The following is a 14,566-nucleotide window of genomic DNA, read 5'->3' as shown; positions in this document are numbered from 1 at the left end:
TAAGAAAACAAAACTCCTCTAACGCGCAAGCGTATCGTATATAAAACTAGGTAGAACAAAATCAACGATATAAATGCCAATCGAATCCAATACCCTTCGTTTGGATGTAATCGCTCATCGCTATTGTGTTGTTGTGAAATACATTTGAACGAATTTTAGTTTATTTGGGTTTTAAGCATTCCTTTAAAATGAGTTCTCCTAACAGAAACGAACTTGCGGATATCGATGCTATTGTGACAGAAACGTTAGAGGCTAAGCCATTGCCTGCAGAGCAGGAGACTACCAAAAGGAAGCAGCCCGCAGAAGGCGCGAAAAATGACGATGAAAGCAGCCCGGATAAGCGTATAAAGTTGGAGGACAACACAAAAATTAAGGAAGAACCATCCGATAATGAGGCAATAGCTCTACCCATCAAGACAGATCCAAATCCCATGGCTGTTCCAACAAAAACAGAGCCCGGGTCCAGCACGTCTGACGGGGTCAAGATAAAAGTGGAACCAGTGGATGGGGCAGCGGTGCCAGCGGCAGCCCACACAAGTAGCGCTATAAAAGTAGAACCTGCCGATAGTGGAAGCACCTCCCCAGCGGTTGTGGTAAAAACGGAGCCTGCCACCAGCAACGGCCAAACAGCAAATAATATACCAAATGTTGTGTCCTCTAGCACCACTCGCAATTCATGCTATTTTGGCATTCGCTGCTACAGGTAATCAATTCCAAACAGATTGAAGTTCAACCAGTCTCCATACATTTAATCCTAGACGTAATCCACTTCACCGCATGGCTGTAGCTCATCCGGGTGATGCGGACTATACGCGACCAAACTTTCCGGCACCACCGCTTGGCACACCAAGCTGTCCTTTTGGAAATTTATGCTACCGTCGCAATCCCGTACACTTTCAACGGATGTCACATCCTCCAAATTGTAAGTCAGATTCAGAAGTGCAGTAATATCGAACGGAGTTAAACTGCAAAATAGTTAATTCCGATCAGAACATACGGAATCGTTTGCGTCAACGGCAGACACACGCGCGGCAGGCGGGCACGACCGGGGATGACGAGGATAGCGACGAAGAGGAGGAGGATCCATTTGGAGGAGACAATGATGATGATCTCGAATATAAACCAGGCGCAGACATAGACGAAGATGAAGACGAGGACGATGAGCTTGAGTTTGATAGCCAGCGCATTAATGCTGACGACTACGATTAGGATGGTCTAATCAATGTTTTGATAGATTTATAAAATGTTATATTAAATTCCAGCGCTAATCCGTTGAATAATAATAAAATTTAATGTATATATTTAAGTGATTACATTAGTAGAAGCCCTCATCGACATCCTCTGCTAGCTTTTGGTCGAAATTTGAGCCCCAAATGGCTGCCTCGCCACCACGTACTTTAACATTGTAGCAGACATTCTCTGCCTTGAGGACACTCTGTCGCATAGTGGTAATCTTGCGCCACAACTCCCGAGCACGCTGCAAGTTCAAGCTGATGTAACTGCGAAAAGATAAATATAGTGTAAAGTGGATTCCTCATATATTTGTGCATCACATACCCCGTGTAAAACATCTGCAAAGTGCTGCAGGTCTCCATACAGGTATCGGTGTCTCCGCTGCCCAAAGAATTTATGCATCGGCGCATCAGTTCGCCGGTTAGGTCGGATAATCCCAGCACGTACTCTGTGGGATCAATGAAGAACTGAAACTTCTTGGCCTGTCTTTCTTCGCCACCTTTCTCTTCGTCCACATCCATTTCTTCGACAGATGCTCCCTCGTCTTTGACTTTGCTGGGATCCTCCACGTATTGCATCACTGACTGCAAGGCCTGCCAGTCAGACACAGACTTGGGCGACTCGTCGTTGTCGTCGCGGGACAGATACTCCATATAGGTGTATGCCTCGATAAACTCCTGCAGGCCTGCGGAGTACGCATTGCGGAACTGATACACATCCTGGTCGCGCAGTTCCAACGCTATGGCCCGAAAGTTGACCTCAATCAATTTTTGGAGACGCTTCTGGGCCTCCTCCAGAATCTTCTCCTTGTTTTGCTTACGCGAGTCGATCGAATGCAAGGTGAATATAATTCGCTTGGACTCGATGGTAATGTCGCGGCTCAGCTTCACAATACGCTCATGGCGATCGTGTTTCGTTGTCAATTCAATCGAATAATTTCGGAATGCCTGAACTATGGGATTGTCCTCATCCACAGCAACCTGGGGCTGTCGCTTCTTATGAGCATTGCCACGGTGGTTACCTCCAGCATGTTTCGACATAGTTCTGAGATGGTTTTGTTTATTTATAATTTAGAAAACCGGCAAAAATGAAAAAACCCACATAAATAATGCTAGCGATGTGCTCGAAGCGATTAGTTTTCTATCGGGTGCAGCCCATCTCCAAAAGGCCAGGGCTGCACTGCATTGTTATTGGTCGTATGTTCGTGGCAATAAAAATTAGAATTTATTTAATTTAAGACAAACAATATGCATGAGCCGGCCAAGAAGTCCGTCCACCTGGGCACCGGAGCCAGCAGCACCGCGGAGAAACTTTGTTTCGACAAAAATGAGTTCATGAAGGTGTGTTATTGCCATTTGAATTGGGCTCCTCTTACTACTAAAGTTCTTCCGAGCAGGAAAATTTCTCGGTGGACGAATTCCTGCACAAGAATCGCAATGCTCCCAGCTTGGAACAGCTGCGGGACAACCTGGGGCTGTATTTAAAGGGACTGCGATCTGCCATGATTGATCTAATCAATGAGGATTACGCGGATTTTGTGAATCTGAGTGCGAATTTGGTGGGACTTGACCAATCCATCGAGACGATTCAGCGGCCCCTGGAGCAGTTTCGCAGCGACATCGAGAGCATTCACAGTCTGATTGAAGACAATGTGACGGAGCTCAGGGCGCAACTCGAGGAAAAGCGGAAGCTGCGCGAAGCCAAACGAAGTCTGCAGAGCCTGAAGAAAGTCTATGAGACAACCGGCAAGCTGCAGGATCTAATTGCCCGGAAACTGGATGGCGATCAACCCGCACAGGCTGTCGACCTGGAACGCGCTGCCCTCGATCTCATACAGTTGAAGTTTCACGAAAAACATTGCGCCAACCACCTCACTGCCGAGCAGCAGACGAAAATCCAGCAACTGGAGACGCAACTACATCAGCATTTGCGTCGTTTCTTCAACGATGCACTGGGACAGGCACGAAACTCGGCCCCAGAGCATTTGGAGCGTTGCCTGCGCATCTATATAACTCTCAATGCCTGTGCGCAGGCAGAGTGTGCCTTTCGCGAGGATGTTGTGGCGCCGTACATGAACGGAATCATCGGCGAGCAGCAGCTGCAGAACTCGCCTCAGGGCCTGGCTGGCATCTACAGCAAGATACTTAACTTTATATCGTTGCACATGACGGACCTGCTGCGGCTCACCCTCTACTCGGACAAGCTAGCGGGCTTCAATTTTGTGGTCAACAGCTATTGGTCGGACGTGGAGCAGCGACTGGAGATGCACATGAACTCCATATTCGCCCCGGGCAATTCGGAAGTGTTTTACATCAAATACAAATGCACACGGGATTTTCTGGGCAAAATAGAGGAGCTGCTGACCAGCAGCGGCGAGCAGGCGGTGGCCAGCTACCGCCAACACAAGCAAACGAAGAGCTTTGAGGCGCGTTGGAATCTGCCAGTGTACTTCCAAATATGCTTTCAGGTATGCTCTATAAAGCCTTTAAGTTTGTAGATAATTGTATTCTTTTATTCCGAAGGAAATTGCTGGGCAATTCGAAGCCAAATTGGAACCCGTTTTGCAGGATTCCACTCTGAACAGCAATTCCAATGGAAATGCCTACCAATTGTCGACATTCAATGCCGCCAAAGAAGCAGTGACCCGTTGCTGGGCCGAAGGTGTCTACCTGCCCGAAGTGTTTCCCAAATTCTACAAACTAAACGTACAGATTGTATTGCGGCTCTCCCGCTGGATTACTGATGCCATAGCCGTCTCCAAGAGCAGCAGCTTTGCCAAGTCCTACACTCGCCATCAATTGCTGATTGCCCTGCACGCGGACATACGCAAATTGGATGCATATTTGCCCGAACTGCAGCAGCTTATTGTCCAGTCCGTGCCCCAGCAGCAGCGAACAAAGTTGTTCAACGATGTGCTGGGCCAATCCATAGCCTCCTTGGCCGATACACTGGGTGCCCATCTATCCAGCATACAGAAGACCTTGGTAGAGTTGCTGATCGGCGAATGCGAGGCGGAGAATGTGCGCCAAGTGAATGATTTGCCTCGTTTGTATCGCAAGACCAATCGAGAGGTGCCTTCGCGCTGCTCAGGCTATGTGGAGCAGATGTTGCGCCCCCTGAAGGCGTTTGCCAGTCAACACGAATCCCAGTTGGGGGCTCTAGTGGTGGAGCAGATCCTCTCAGAGGTAGCCAGTCACATCACCAAGGCGTAAGTTGTTCATCTCCACTGAAAGCACTCTATTCATATGCATCCCCCACTTTTGTAGCTACTTTAATGTGGTCAAGGATGTCCTCACATCGGTGCAGAAAACTGAAGAATCTCTGCGACGTTTGCGGAATGTCAAGAGTGGTGGTTCTGCAACGCAGACGCCTGCTGGCAATACCGCTAGCATGTCGGATGATGATAAGATACGCCTGCAGCTGCGTGTGGATGTCACCACCTGGAGTCAGGAGCTCTCCAAACTGAATTTCCAGGCCACGCAGATTGATCAACTGCTGCAGCTCACAAATATGGTGGAGGATAGCATAAAGCTAAAGGAGGGGACGACGGCCTAGAGGCCTAGAGGCTGCCCATAAAACGTACATATACTTCACTTTATTCTTGTTAACGATTTCTAATGGTTCTTTAGGCACAATTAGTGTTTCAGTTAAGACTACGAATTGTATATTATATATATGTATAAGTATATAATCATATATGTATATCATATATTGTATTAAATGCAGTAAATTTCACGTTTCGTTTCGTTATTTTTGTAAATACAGGCGAATGTAAAGGCGCGAATATTTCCCCTTCCAGTTGATTATTTGCTGTTGGAATGAGACAGAGAAAAATAAAACAGAGATTGCAGAATATACCATAAGTTGAGCGGCCAAAAAGTGGCTTAACTTTGTTAACGAAAATATTGCATAAAACGGCAGGCAAAAGGTGGAATGCATGCATGCATAAATCAGGCGCTGCGAATAAGTAAATGTGCATAAAGAAGGAGTAAGGAGTTGAGCGGCGCCAAAAAAGGGAAGACAAAGAGGGGATTAACAGGCTCAACAAAAACAAAACGGGTTGAATGGCCAACCCAAAATTACAGTTTGAGCTCCTCGGTATCGGGCAGCTTGCGGAAAAACCATTGCACATGCTCCTCGGTGACATCCGACAGCTGGGCGGGCTGCCACTTGGGCTGCTGGTCCTTGTCGATCAGTAGGGCTCGTACACCCTCCTTGAAGTCGGCACGGTCCTCCAGATGGCGTACGGCCAGCCGATACTCCATAATCAGGCACTGGGTGAGGGACAGCTGGGAGCCAAGCTCCAGCTGGCGATACGTGACTTTCATCGATGTGGGGGACATCTTGCACAGGGTCTAAAATAGAAAATCGAGCGTGAATTAAGTGCTAATTTATGTGAGGTCGTTGCTAATTAGCTGGGAATACGCGTTCTACAAATATTTATGCGCTAAAAGCGTAACGAGGGTCGATTTTCCCATCCAATTAACAAGTGGCTTGTGCTCAAGTACTTACTGCCAGCGTCTTCTTGGCCCAATCACTGCCATCGTTCTGCAGATTCTCGAGAATTGCCTCCACCGAATCGGCTGAAAAGTTCTTGTTGATCTGCTCCAGCACTGGCTGCAGCGAGAAAGGTTTCTCCGGCTTCGTATGGAACTTCTCCAGCAGCTCTGGCACATCATCCGCATCGGGGCAGTTGAGCAGCGCCGTCTCGAGTTCAGGTATCTTGCTGCTGTCGCAATAGTGCGTGGCAATGCCCGCATAAAAGGCATCTGCACCGCGCAGGCGATAGCCCGTGAGTCCCAGGTACAATCCGAGTTTCCCCTGCAGGCGGGGCAGAAAGTATGATCCGCCGACATCGGGGAAGAGGCCGATGGCCGTCTCGGGCATGGCAAACAGTGTCCGGTCTGTGGCGACACGATACTTTCCATGAACACTCAGACCCACGCCACCGCCCATGGTAATGCCGTCAATGATGGCGATGTAGGGGATCTTGTAGTTGCCGATCAGGGCATTCGTAGTGTACTCCTCCCGGAAGAAGCTCTTCGACTCATCCGTGGGCCCAGCATCGACCAGGGCTCGGACGTCGCCACCCGCACAGAATGCCTTGTCGCCGGTGCCTTTGATGATCAGCAGGGATTTGGATTTTTCACACTTCTTCAGATGCTTGTAGATTTTGCGCACCATCTCCAGATTGATGGCATTTAAGGCCTTGGGACGGTTTAGGATGATCATCCCCTTGTTGGAGGACTCCGTGGCCAGCACGGAGGAGGAGGACTGTCGCGTCGACTGCTGCTGTTGGGCCATCATCGGTTGGACTTTTGTTGCTATCGCTGCTGCTGCTGCTGGTCCGCCGATGAGCGGCAATTGGCTGTAGGTGCGTTGACCGAACGTGTAGACCAACCTTTGAATTGGATTTTGCTGTGCGCGCGCGCGTTTAAGTTTCCGTTTATTTATAAGCTTTATTTTATTTTGTGATTTGCATTACTTACCATTTTTGCGTGTGTTTTGGTTCTGTTCAGGCAATTCCCGTCTCCGTCCCAAGTTCAATTTGAGTTGCGCAATACGCGAAAAGCTCCAGGCTCCCACACAGCTGTGGGGCCGTTCCACGGGGTGGCCAGACCAACCCGGAAGTTAAACAACTGTGCTGACAGTTAAGCTTTTTTCAAGCCATGACAAATTTCAAGCCACTTTCTTTGAAACTTTTGGCTAAGCTTTGGCACTATACCACAAAATATATACTTACATTATATCTCAGTATGTATCTTAGTATGCAATTAATGTAATTAACAATCAAACAATTTCTATATTCGCACACATTTTAGCTTGCCTGAAATAATTCGCCTAGCCAAAAGCCACAATCTGGCAGCGCTGCCGCAATTCAATTCGCGAACTGCCAACCTGTTCCGGAAAAACAACAACACTACTATGTACTTATCGCGAATAAGAATAAGGAAAACAAGAAGCAATTTTTCGTGTGTAGTTTACCTTTATCTTTATCTGTCAACAAATAAACAGTGAGTAAACATTTGTAATTAGCACGCCCCGCACGCTAGGCCGTGCTATCGGCTGTTCAGTTCAGTCAGGGCCAGCCAGTGGCTCGCAATTGCCATTGCCATGCCCCAGTTCTTCAAGTTTTCGAAACTGCGAACAAAGCGACGTAGTTCATCCAAATCTGATTTTGTTTTCATATCCCCCCCGACGACACCGCCGCAGATGAACTATGACGGCCTGCTGTCCAAGTTGACGGAGGACAAGCTGATGCTCTTCGATGCCGGGGAAGGAGCCATTGTCGAGGGCGGACGTTGCAGACAAGATGTGCCTTCACTGCCACTTGTGGAGGATGGTGCCATCGAAGAGGAGCAGGCAGCGCCCATACAAACGATTCCACGCACCGTGTTCGCCGTGCCCCGTGCTCCATCGCCTTCCCCCGTGAGCACATCGAGTGCGAACTTGAACCTGAAAGCGGAAAGTGCTGCGACAGCGACACCACAGCGTAAAATATCGACGTCATCACGTTTCATGAATGCCTTCAGTCAGCTATATAGCGGCGGCAACAATTCAAGCTGCGGTCACGTGGAGCAGCAGCAGCACCACCACCACCAGAGCGAAGACCCCGACCTGGCCGCCAATCGTACGCCAACAAAGGGCATGGAGTCCAAGCTGGTGGCCATGTGGCACAATGTGAAGTACGGATGGAGTGGCAAGATTAGGCAAACGAGCTTCTCCAAGGAGCAGCCGGTGTGGCTCCTCGGACGGTGCTATCATCGACGATTCACGCCACCCGTCAGCATGGAGAGCTCGACCACAGAGCTTCCCAGCGGCGCTGACTCAACGCCCGACCATGCCACATCCGCCTTCGATAGCATACCAGCCAGCTCGACCACCGCCTCCTCGTCCCTGTATCCCGCACTAAATCCACAGCATATCGATGAGATTGTTGTGCCCCAGGAGCTGGGCATGGATGCGGTCGAGAATCAGGTGGGAGAACAGCCCTGGGAGGAGGGCATCGAGGGCTTTCGCCGCGACTTTTACAGCCGCGTTTGGATGACCTATCGCCGGGAGTTTCCCATCATGAATGGCTCCAACTACACTTCGGACTGTGGATGGGGCTGCATGCTGCGCAGCGGCCAAATGCTGTTGGCTCAGGGTCTCATCTGTCACTTTTTGGGGCGCAGTAAGTGGATGGCAAATCACTATCTAAATGGATTCTAAATGGATTTCATTACCCAAAGGCTGGCGCTATGATTCGGACTCGCAGCTGCATTCCACATACGAGGATAATATGCATAAGAAGATCATCAAATGGTTCGGGGATAGCTCCTCAAAGAGCAGCCCCTTCTCCATACACGCGCTGGTGCGACTGGGCGAAACTTTGGGCAAGAAGCCAGGCGACTGGTACGGTCCTGCCTCCGTCTCCTATTTGCTAAAGTGAGTGCAGTGCCATAAATCGGTCTTTAATGTTTATGGCATGGTATTTTGTACTTTATTATAGACACGCCTTGGAACACGCCGCTCAGGAGAATGCAGACTTTGACAATATCAGCGTTTATGTAGCCAAGGATTGCACGAGTGAGTATCAGAGACAGGCAACAAATTTAAAGCTGAATAGATAGCAGCCATCGACAAATAGATACGGAAAACCCTCCGTGACTAATTGTCATTACTCATGGAGGGGGCTGCCTGCCAGATAGCGTCACATTCATTTGATAAGCGTATCTATCTATCTATTTGCCTTTCAGTCTACATGCAAGACATTGAGGATCAGTGCAGCATTCCGGAACCAGCCCCCAAACCCCATGTGCCTTGGCAGCAAGCCAAGCGACCGCAGGCGGAGGCGCCACCTAAGCAGGAGCCACATCAGCAGCACTGGAAATCTTTGATTGTCCTTATACCCTTGCGCCTGGGCAGCGATAAGCTGAATCCTGTTTACGCGCACTGCCTGAAGCTGCTGCTGAGCACCGAACACTGTCTGGGCATCATTGGGGGCAAGCCCAAGCATTCGCTGTACTTTGTGGGTTTCCAGGAGGACAGACTCATCCATCTGGACCCGCACTACTGCCAGGAGATGGTGGACATCAATCAGGAGCACTTTTCGTTGCATTCCTTCCACTGCAAGTCGGCGCGCAAGCTGAAGGTCAGCAAAATGGATCCCAGTTGCTGCATTGGCTTCTACTGTGCCACCAAAACGGATTTTGACAGCTTCATGGAGAGCGTGCAATTGGTAAGCATTCCCATGCCATCCCACTATCAGTAGCCCTCTATCAATATTTGTACGCCTTTGCAGTATCTGCATCCCATGCGCTGTGCCTCGGGGGCCACTGTGGATAAGATGACTGGCAGCCAGCACCAGCAGCAGCAGCAGCAGGCGTCGCAACAGAGCGAACAGCCCATGGAAATGAACTATCCGCTGTTTTCGTTCTCCCGCGGCCGTTGCATGGACCATGAACGCGACGAGATGAGCGATTCGCTATACAAACCGCTCATAAAGCAGGTGGCAGCTTTGACACAAGAGCTGAATGCCGGTGCCCAGCTCTTGCCGCCACATCATGGACACTTTGACCAAGACCAGGATGATAGCGAAAGCGAAGAGTTTGTGCTGTTGTAGGTCGTGTTCTGTGTTATTTATTCAACATTTGTTTGCTATTGCTCGTTTGCCTAGAAAAACCCAACAGAAGCCCCCCGGTATCTCAAACACAAAGACTTTTTTTTGTTATACATTGTACGCATACACACATATAATATATCTGTAGTATCTAGTGCTTGTCCACACTTTAATCTCTCTTTTGCATTGTCTCGCATTTCTCTGCCAAATGTTCCAAGCTTTTTCCATGTGTTATAGCAGCCCAAACCGATCTGTGTACCATATGATATGTGTGCGGTGCTTGTCTTTATTTATATTCTTATATTTATACATGTAATTCGCGGTATTATTATGTTTAATCACGAATCTTGAATGGAATTGAATAGTTTTCTTAGAGTACACACATATTTCCTGGTTAGATCCTTACGTTCTAGAAATTAGTTAAATTATGTACCGTGTAAGTGTCCCATCCATCATTATTGTGTTTTAAAAAAAGAATAAGTGTATATATCCTCACGGAAATAAATAAATAAATTATCCTAAATATACATCAAATATATATAAATACTGTGTACAATTGATATGCGGGTGGAATAAGTACTTTTGCATTGCATTGCCTCTAACTAGACTATGAGTATCTCTGGTGACCTTAATCCTAGGATCTAATCTGCTTCTGGGACTAGTTGTCGCTGAAAGAACCACACAACCGCAGTTCCTGCTCAGTGTTAAAGTATTTCCTTGCTAAAAGTTTACCTTTCGGTTACCTGGGCCTCCCGCTCTAGGCGCTTCAGCAGCTTGGACAGATTCTCTCGTGCGGTCGTTGCCCTTGCGCCGTTGATGCTTATCGCCGTACGATACGCCTCAATGGCCTCCTGCACCTTGTCCCATCGATGATAGAGCACACCGAGATTCGAATAGTACAGCATGTTGTGTGGATCCAGCTGAATCACACGCTTATAGAGCGTCTCCGCCTCGACATAGTGCTTCAGTTTGCCCAAGACATTGGCGCGTATGAACAGGATGCTCATCTCGTTGGGCAAATGCCGCAGAGCCTGATCCGAGATGCGCAGAGCATCGTCATACAGCGAACGATTGTCGAGCATGGTTAAAATGTTGGCCCAGGCCTTTGGCTGACGAGGATTCAGCGTCACGGCGTGCTGCCAATGATGCAACGCTTCGGCATAGAGCTTCTGCTCCAAGTACAGATTCCCAATGTTGTAATAGCACACTGCAAAGTTCGATCTATACTTGAGAGCCTTCTCGTAGCTGGTCCTTGCCTGGTCGTACTTCCTTTGGGCCGACTGGACAATGCCCAGATTCATCCAGGCGGCGGGGAATGCGGGAAAGACCTGCAGGGCCATGCGAATATACTTTTCAGCCGTCTGCAGCTGTCCGTGCTCCCGGTAGAGATTGCCCAGGTTCATCAGAGCTGCCTCGTACTCGGGATACAATTCAATGGCATAGTGATAGTGCTGAAAGGCCTTGGTATTGTTGCCCGTGTCCGTGGCCAGGCGAGCGATGTTGTAGTGCACCTTGGCGTTGTCGGGGCACACCTCCAACGCGGACTTGAACAACTGATCCTCGTTGAGCCAGTCGGTTGCTCGCTGACGTGTCCGCACCATCATCACGGCAAAGAGGAGCATCAGAAGTGTCTGCATGACAGTGCGCCAAAATGGCTTGTGGATGTTGTAGTCGTACCAATAGAGGAATCCATAGATGGACAGCAAGCAGAAGCCAATCGAGGGCACGTACAGCGTCCTCTCGGCTATAACAAAGCCCACGCGAATGATCCCCGAGGCGGGTAGAAATGGAATGATCATCAGGCCCAGGCCAAGCATCATGCCGGGCAGGCGGCGAAAGTTCATCAAGGCCGTCAGCAGGATGGAGTAGAACCCAATCACGCCCTGCAGCCGCAGATCCCAAATGCTGGTCACCAGCTTCACACAGCCCAGGGCCCAGTCGTAGCACAGCCAGTGGGGGCACAGCATCAGCCAAAGGTTCATGACCAGCAGATACTGCTGCGAGAGCACGCGCGTGAGGATGTGGTCGTTGTGGGCAATGGGATTGTCCACTTCTTTGAACTTGGGCGACTCAAAGTTCTGCCACCAGAGACGAGCCGTCAGGAGGGCCGATGTCCCAAGGATGTAGACAATGTAGCTGATGCGCGTACGCAATATCCTGCCCTGATCCTTGAGCGACAGGTGGTAGAACCCGTTCTGAAAGTAGTCCATCAGCACACAGGACATGGGTATGGTCACGGCCGACTCCTTGAACAACATCCCGACCGCCGTGAGGGTGAGTATCAGGCAAATGCTGTGGGGACTGTGCTTCCCGGTATTGGCCACCGTCAGCAGCAGGCAAAGGAGATGGATCATTCCGAACATAAGCTCCGCCCGGCCAACAATCCCTGACACTGCCTCCGTGTGGATTGGATGGGCGGCAAACAGAGCTGCCGAAATGATGGCCCACCGCTCGCCGTTGATTTCAACCACATAGAGCGATCGGACCAGTCGCCACATCAGCAGCGTATTCACACAGTGCAGCAGGAGATTCAAGAACTTCATGTGTGCCGCCGTCAGGCCCAGGAGGGCGTATTCGCAGTGGAACATCAGCGTGGTCAGTGGTCGGAAGGATTTGTGCGAATCGGAGCTGAGCAACGAGGCGCCCCAAAAGTCGTGCGTGAAGATGGCCGTCCAGTTGGTGGGCAGAGCATTCACATCCTTATTCTTCACAATCGCCACCGTATCATCAAAGACGAACTCGGCTCCACTCAGTCCGCCGCACCCGTAGCAGACCAGGCAGATTAAAACCAATATCGACTGGCATACCATGCTGTGGAGCGCGGTGCTCTGGCCGAGCAGACCGAAGCTCATCGTTTTCATGTTTCAATTTATATTTTTGCGAGCTTTAATTCACTTTTTAATGGAAATTTACTGTTTGCGGCGGTTTGTATACATTTTTGTTGTTGTGGCTCTCCCACCCACACAACGCACAGTGATGCCAACTTTGCCCAAAAAGAGCTAGGCTATCAAATGATAGCTGAATGCTAATAATTTTAGCGAATTTAATGTTTTGTTCTCTCCTACCCTTATTTATTCTATATCTCTTTCTCTAACCTTTAATTATTGTACATAATATTTGCATGCAGTTCCGGTAAATTTTACGGCTAAATTTGGATATAAAGCAAGACTGTCAACACAATCTTAATTTCCATTCACATGTTAACGTCGACATCAGCTGTTCCACCTTCAACTGCAAACAAATCTGAAGAAAATTAGTTAGAAAATTAGTTTATTCATAAAATGTCGGAGGAAATTCTGTTTGACTGCCTGCACGCCGAGATAGTCAACTATTGTCTGGATAGCAACAAGGTGGGTGAAAACTTAATTGAAATATCATTTCTTAACTTTCTTCCGACTCCCAGGAGCACGACTTGGCAACATTGGAATACATTGGCTTCACCACGGGATATCGTTTGATAGAGCGTCTTACGCGCGAGGTTGCCCGATTCAAGGATGAGCTGGAGACCATGAAATTCATCTGCACCGATTTCTGGACCCTCATCTACAAGAAACAGGTAGACAACTTGCGGACGAACAATCACGGCATGTATGTGGTGCAGGACAAGGCATTCCGCTTCTTAACTCGCATCTCGCCGGGCACCAAGCAACTGGAACATGCGCCCAAGTTTGTGGCCTTCACCTGTGGCCTGGTGCGCGGAGCCCTCAGCAATCTGGGCATCAACAGCACCGTCACCGCCGAGGTGCAGAGCATACCGGCCTGTAAATTCCACATAGAGGTGAACAGGAGCTAGAGTATTAAAGGGCGGTGTTTTATTTTGTTTACAATTAAAGTTACTATAAACTAGATTAGGCTATTTTTTCATAGAACGCCACGACATTCCGGTCAGTCCAGTCGAGGCGTTCCCGCAGAATCCACACATCGGTGGGAAGCTGCGGCTGAATGGGATTCGGATCTGTATGTATGCCAACGGCTGGCTTTGGCCCTATTAATATCAGCCACTTGCCACGATATATTCGCAGGTAGTCAAGGAAAGCCCGACGATTGTTAAAGTAACAAAATAACATCGCACATGGTGGATCATCGTTGCAGCAGTTGCTCAAGAAACCCGAGTCCAGTTGGCTTGGATTGGCTGCATCTTCCACATAGTTCAGAGGAATGAAGCTGCGCACGGAATACTTGCTCTGCCACCAATTGCGATCGACTTCCAAGCCATGCATGGAGATTTTATGCTCGCCAGCAGCTGCAGCCATCAGCCATTCCAAGAGACCACTGCCGCAGCCAATGCTCAGAATGCGCTGGATGTTGTGCTTGGCCAGAAAGTGATTGTAATTCTCCAAGTCCACCGATGTGGGCCATATCCAGAGCAGCTTCCGCTTCAGCTGCTGCTCCAGCGAAACGCCAAAGGCAAGCAACTTGCGCCAACTGCCCGAAGCACCATTCGTTAGATAATAGATCTCTTGCAGCGACTCGAGTTCCGCTTGCTCGTCGAACATATTGAATACTGATTTTTGGTAATACTCGAATACTCTTTTCGCACTGTCTTCCTTTTCTTTCGATAGCCAGCGATCTTGGCATTGACGTCGGTGCGCGGCGGCGGCACACGCGGAAATATGGCGAGCGGCCAACTAAATGACGGTGACGGTTTCGTGGGCATCTTTCCCAGCACTTAACTAATCACTAATAAATCAAGGGCCATCTGCCAAAAAGGGCAGCGGCGGCAGCAACATC

The 14,566-nt window shown here is 49.2% G+C and overlaps 8 protein-coding genes across 11 annotated transcripts; 4 read left to right on the top strand and 4 right to left on the bottom strand.

Annotated features, from left to right (window-relative positions):
- Nucleotides 1-181: 181 nt before the first annotated feature.
- Nucleotides 182-1,306, top strand: LOC6594888 (aprataxin and PNK-like factor). 2 transcript variants are annotated; one of them, XM_002019971.2, is made up of 3 exons: nt 182-703; nt 759-922; nt 977-1,306. In XM_002019971.2, exons 1-3 carry the CDS (start codon nt 189-191, stop codon nt 1,207-1,209), a joined length of 912 nt encoding a protein of 303 aa, XP_002020007.1. In that variant the 5' UTR covers nt 182-188; the 3' UTR covers nt 1,210-1,306. The 2 variants fall into 2 exon arrangements, with proteins under 2 accessions (XP_002020007.1, XP_026843374.1); XM_026987573.1 differs by having other exon boundaries at nt 991-1,057.
- LOC6594813 (translin-associated protein X) lies at nt 1,269-2,304 on the bottom strand. Its single transcript, XM_002019972.2, has 2 exons — nt 1,558-2,304; nt 1,269-1,499 (listed from the first exon to the last, which is right to left on the bottom strand). Exons 1-2 carry the CDS (start codon nt 2,271-2,273, stop codon nt 1,316-1,318), a joined length of 900 nt encoding a protein of 299 aa, XP_002020008.1. The 5' UTR covers nt 2,274-2,304; the 3' UTR covers nt 1,269-1,315.
- A 137-nt stretch (nt 2,305-2,441) lies between these two features.
- LOC6594814 (conserved oligomeric Golgi complex subunit 2) lies at nt 2,442-4,968 on the top strand. Its single transcript, XM_002019973.2, has 4 exons — nt 2,442-2,573; nt 2,630-3,700; nt 3,756-4,441; nt 4,500-4,968. The coding sequence occupies exons 1-4, from the start codon at nt 2,481-2,483 to the stop codon at nt 4,786-4,788; spliced, it is 2,139 nt and encodes a 712-aa protein (XP_002020009.1). The 5' UTR covers nt 2,442-2,480; the 3' UTR covers nt 4,789-4,968.
- On the bottom strand, nt 4,946-6,806 carry LOC6594815 (3-hydroxyisobutyryl-CoA hydrolase, mitochondrial). 2 transcript variants are annotated; one of them, XM_026987855.1, is made up of 4 exons: nt 6,723-6,806; nt 5,746-6,651; nt 5,317-5,588; nt 4,946-5,043 (listed from the first exon to the last, which is right to left on the bottom strand). In XM_026987855.1, exons 1-4 carry the CDS (start codon nt 6,723-6,725, stop codon nt 5,037-5,039), a joined length of 1,188 nt encoding a protein of 395 aa, XP_026843656.1. In that variant the 5' UTR covers nt 6,726-6,806; the 3' UTR covers nt 4,946-5,036. The 2 variants fall into 2 exon arrangements, with proteins under 2 accessions (XP_026843656.1, XP_002020010.1); XM_002019974.2 differs by lacking the exon at nt 4,946-5,043 and having other exon boundaries at nt 5,050-5,588.
- Nucleotides 6,807-7,212: 406 nt separating this feature from the next.
- On the top strand, nt 7,213-10,371 carry LOC6594816 (cysteine protease ATG4C). 2 transcript variants are annotated; one of them, XM_026994789.1, is made up of 6 exons: nt 7,213-7,247; nt 7,447-8,407; nt 8,466-8,661; nt 8,726-8,802; nt 8,973-9,454; nt 9,518-10,371. In XM_026994789.1, the coding sequence occupies exons 2-6, from the start codon at nt 7,447-7,449 to the stop codon at nt 9,836-9,838; spliced, it is 2,037 nt and encodes a 678-aa protein (XP_026850590.1). In that variant the 5' UTR covers nt 7,213-7,247; the 3' UTR covers nt 9,839-10,371. The 2 variants fall into 2 exon arrangements, with proteins under 2 accessions (XP_026850590.1, XP_002020011.2); XM_002019975.2 differs by lacking the exon at nt 7,213-7,247 and having other exon boundaries at nt 7,319-8,407.
- Nucleotides 10,372-10,434: 63 nt separating this feature from the next.
- On the bottom strand, nt 10,435-12,761 carry LOC6594817 (transmembrane and TPR repeat-containing protein CG5038). The gene has a single exon (XM_002019976.2). The coding sequence runs from the start codon at nt 12,694-12,696 to the stop codon at nt 10,564-10,566; it is 2,133 nt and encodes a 710-aa protein (XP_002020012.1). The 5' UTR covers nt 12,697-12,761; the 3' UTR covers nt 10,435-10,563.
- A 318-nt stretch (nt 12,762-13,079) lies between these two features.
- Nucleotides 13,080-13,683, top strand: LOC6594818 (trafficking protein particle complex subunit 6b). The gene is made up of 2 exons (XM_002019977.2): nt 13,080-13,185; nt 13,239-13,683. The coding sequence occupies exons 1-2, from the start codon at nt 13,117-13,119 to the stop codon at nt 13,626-13,628; spliced, it is 459 nt and encodes a 152-aa protein (XP_002020013.1). The 5' UTR covers nt 13,080-13,116; the 3' UTR covers nt 13,629-13,683.
- Nucleotides 13,626-14,563, bottom strand: LOC113565595. Its single transcript, XM_026988072.1, has one exon. It carries the CDS (start codon nt 14,329-14,331, stop codon nt 13,684-13,686), a length of 648 nt encoding a protein of 215 aa, XP_026843873.1. The 5' UTR covers nt 14,332-14,563; the 3' UTR covers nt 13,626-13,683.
- Nucleotides 14,564-14,566: the final 3 nt, after the last annotated feature.

Source organism: Drosophila persimilis, unplaced genomic scaffold (assembly GCF_003286085.1).
Source record: "Drosophila persimilis strain 14011-0111.01,24,50 unplaced genomic scaffold, DperRS2 tig00000000-arrow-pilon, whole genome shotgun sequence".
In the NCBI taxonomy this organism is placed as follows: Eukaryota; Metazoa; Arthropoda; class Insecta; order Diptera; family Drosophilidae; genus Drosophila; species Drosophila persimilis.
Note: the sequence above shows the minus strand (reverse complement) of the source record. Positions and strands in the feature narration are given on the sequence as shown.

Excerpts from the sequence above, each read along its gene's own strand:
- LOC6594888 (XM_002019971.2), top strand. The coding sequence starts at position 189 with ATGAGTTCTCCTAACAGAAACGAACTTGCGGATATCGATGCTATTGTG. Across the intron at positions 704-758 it reads TTTGGCATTCGCTGCTACAG|ACGTAATCCACTTCACCGCA; the intron begins GTAATCAATTCC and ends ATTTAATCCTAG. Across the intron at positions 923-976 it reads GATGTCACATCCTCCAAATT|TTAATTCCGATCAGAACATA; the intron begins GTAAGTCAGATT and ends ACTGCAAAATAG.
- LOC6594813 (XM_002019972.2), bottom strand. The coding sequence starts at position 2,273 with ATGTCGAAACATGCTGGAGGTAACCACCGTGGCAATGCTCATAAGAAG. Across the intron at positions 1,500-1,557 it reads TTGCAGATGTTTTACACGGG|TTACATCAGCTTGAACTTGC; the intron begins GTATGTGATGCA and ends ATCTTTTCGCAG.
- LOC6594814 (XM_002019973.2), top strand. The coding sequence starts at position 2,481 with ATGCATGAGCCGGCCAAGAAGTCCGTCCACCTGGGCACCGGAGCCAGC. Across the intron at positions 3,701-3,755 it reads ACTTCCAAATATGCTTTCAG|GAAATTGCTGGGCAATTCGA; the intron begins GTATGCTCTATA and ends TTTATTCCGAAG. Across the intron at positions 4,442-4,499 it reads GCCAGTCACATCACCAAGGC|CTACTTTAATGTGGTCAAGG; the intron begins GTAAGTTGTTCA and ends CCACTTTTGTAG.
- LOC6594815 (XM_026987855.1), bottom strand. Across the intron at positions 5,589-5,745 it reads GGGCCAAGAAGACGCTGGCA|ACCCTGTGCAAGATGTCCCC; the intron begins GTAAGTACTTGA and ends TTTCTATTTTAG.
- LOC6594816 (XM_002019975.2), top strand. The coding sequence starts at position 7,348 with ATGCCCCAGTTCTTCAAGTTTTCGAAACTGCGAACAAAGCGACGTAGT. Across the intron at positions 8,408-8,465 it reads CTGTCACTTTTTGGGGCGCA|GCTGGCGCTATGATTCGGAC; the intron begins GTAAGTGGATGG and ends CATTACCCAAAG. Across the intron at positions 8,662-8,725 it reads TCCGTCTCCTATTTGCTAAA|ACACGCCTTGGAACACGCCG; the intron begins GTGAGTGCAGTG and ends ACTTTATTATAG.
- LOC6594817 (XM_002019976.2), bottom strand. The coding sequence starts at position 12,696 with ATGAAAACGATGAGCTTCGGTCTGCTCGGCCAGAGCACCGCGCTCCAC.
- LOC6594818 (XM_002019977.2), top strand. The coding sequence starts at position 13,117 with ATGTCGGAGGAAATTCTGTTTGACTGCCTGCACGCCGAGATAGTCAAC. Across the intron at positions 13,186-13,238 it reads ATTGTCTGGATAGCAACAAG|GAGCACGACTTGGCAACATT; the intron begins GTGGGTGAAAAC and ends TCCGACTCCCAG.
- LOC113565595 (XM_026988072.1), bottom strand. The coding sequence starts at position 14,331 with ATGTTCGACGAGCAAGCGGAACTCGAGTCGCTGCAAGAGATCTATTAT.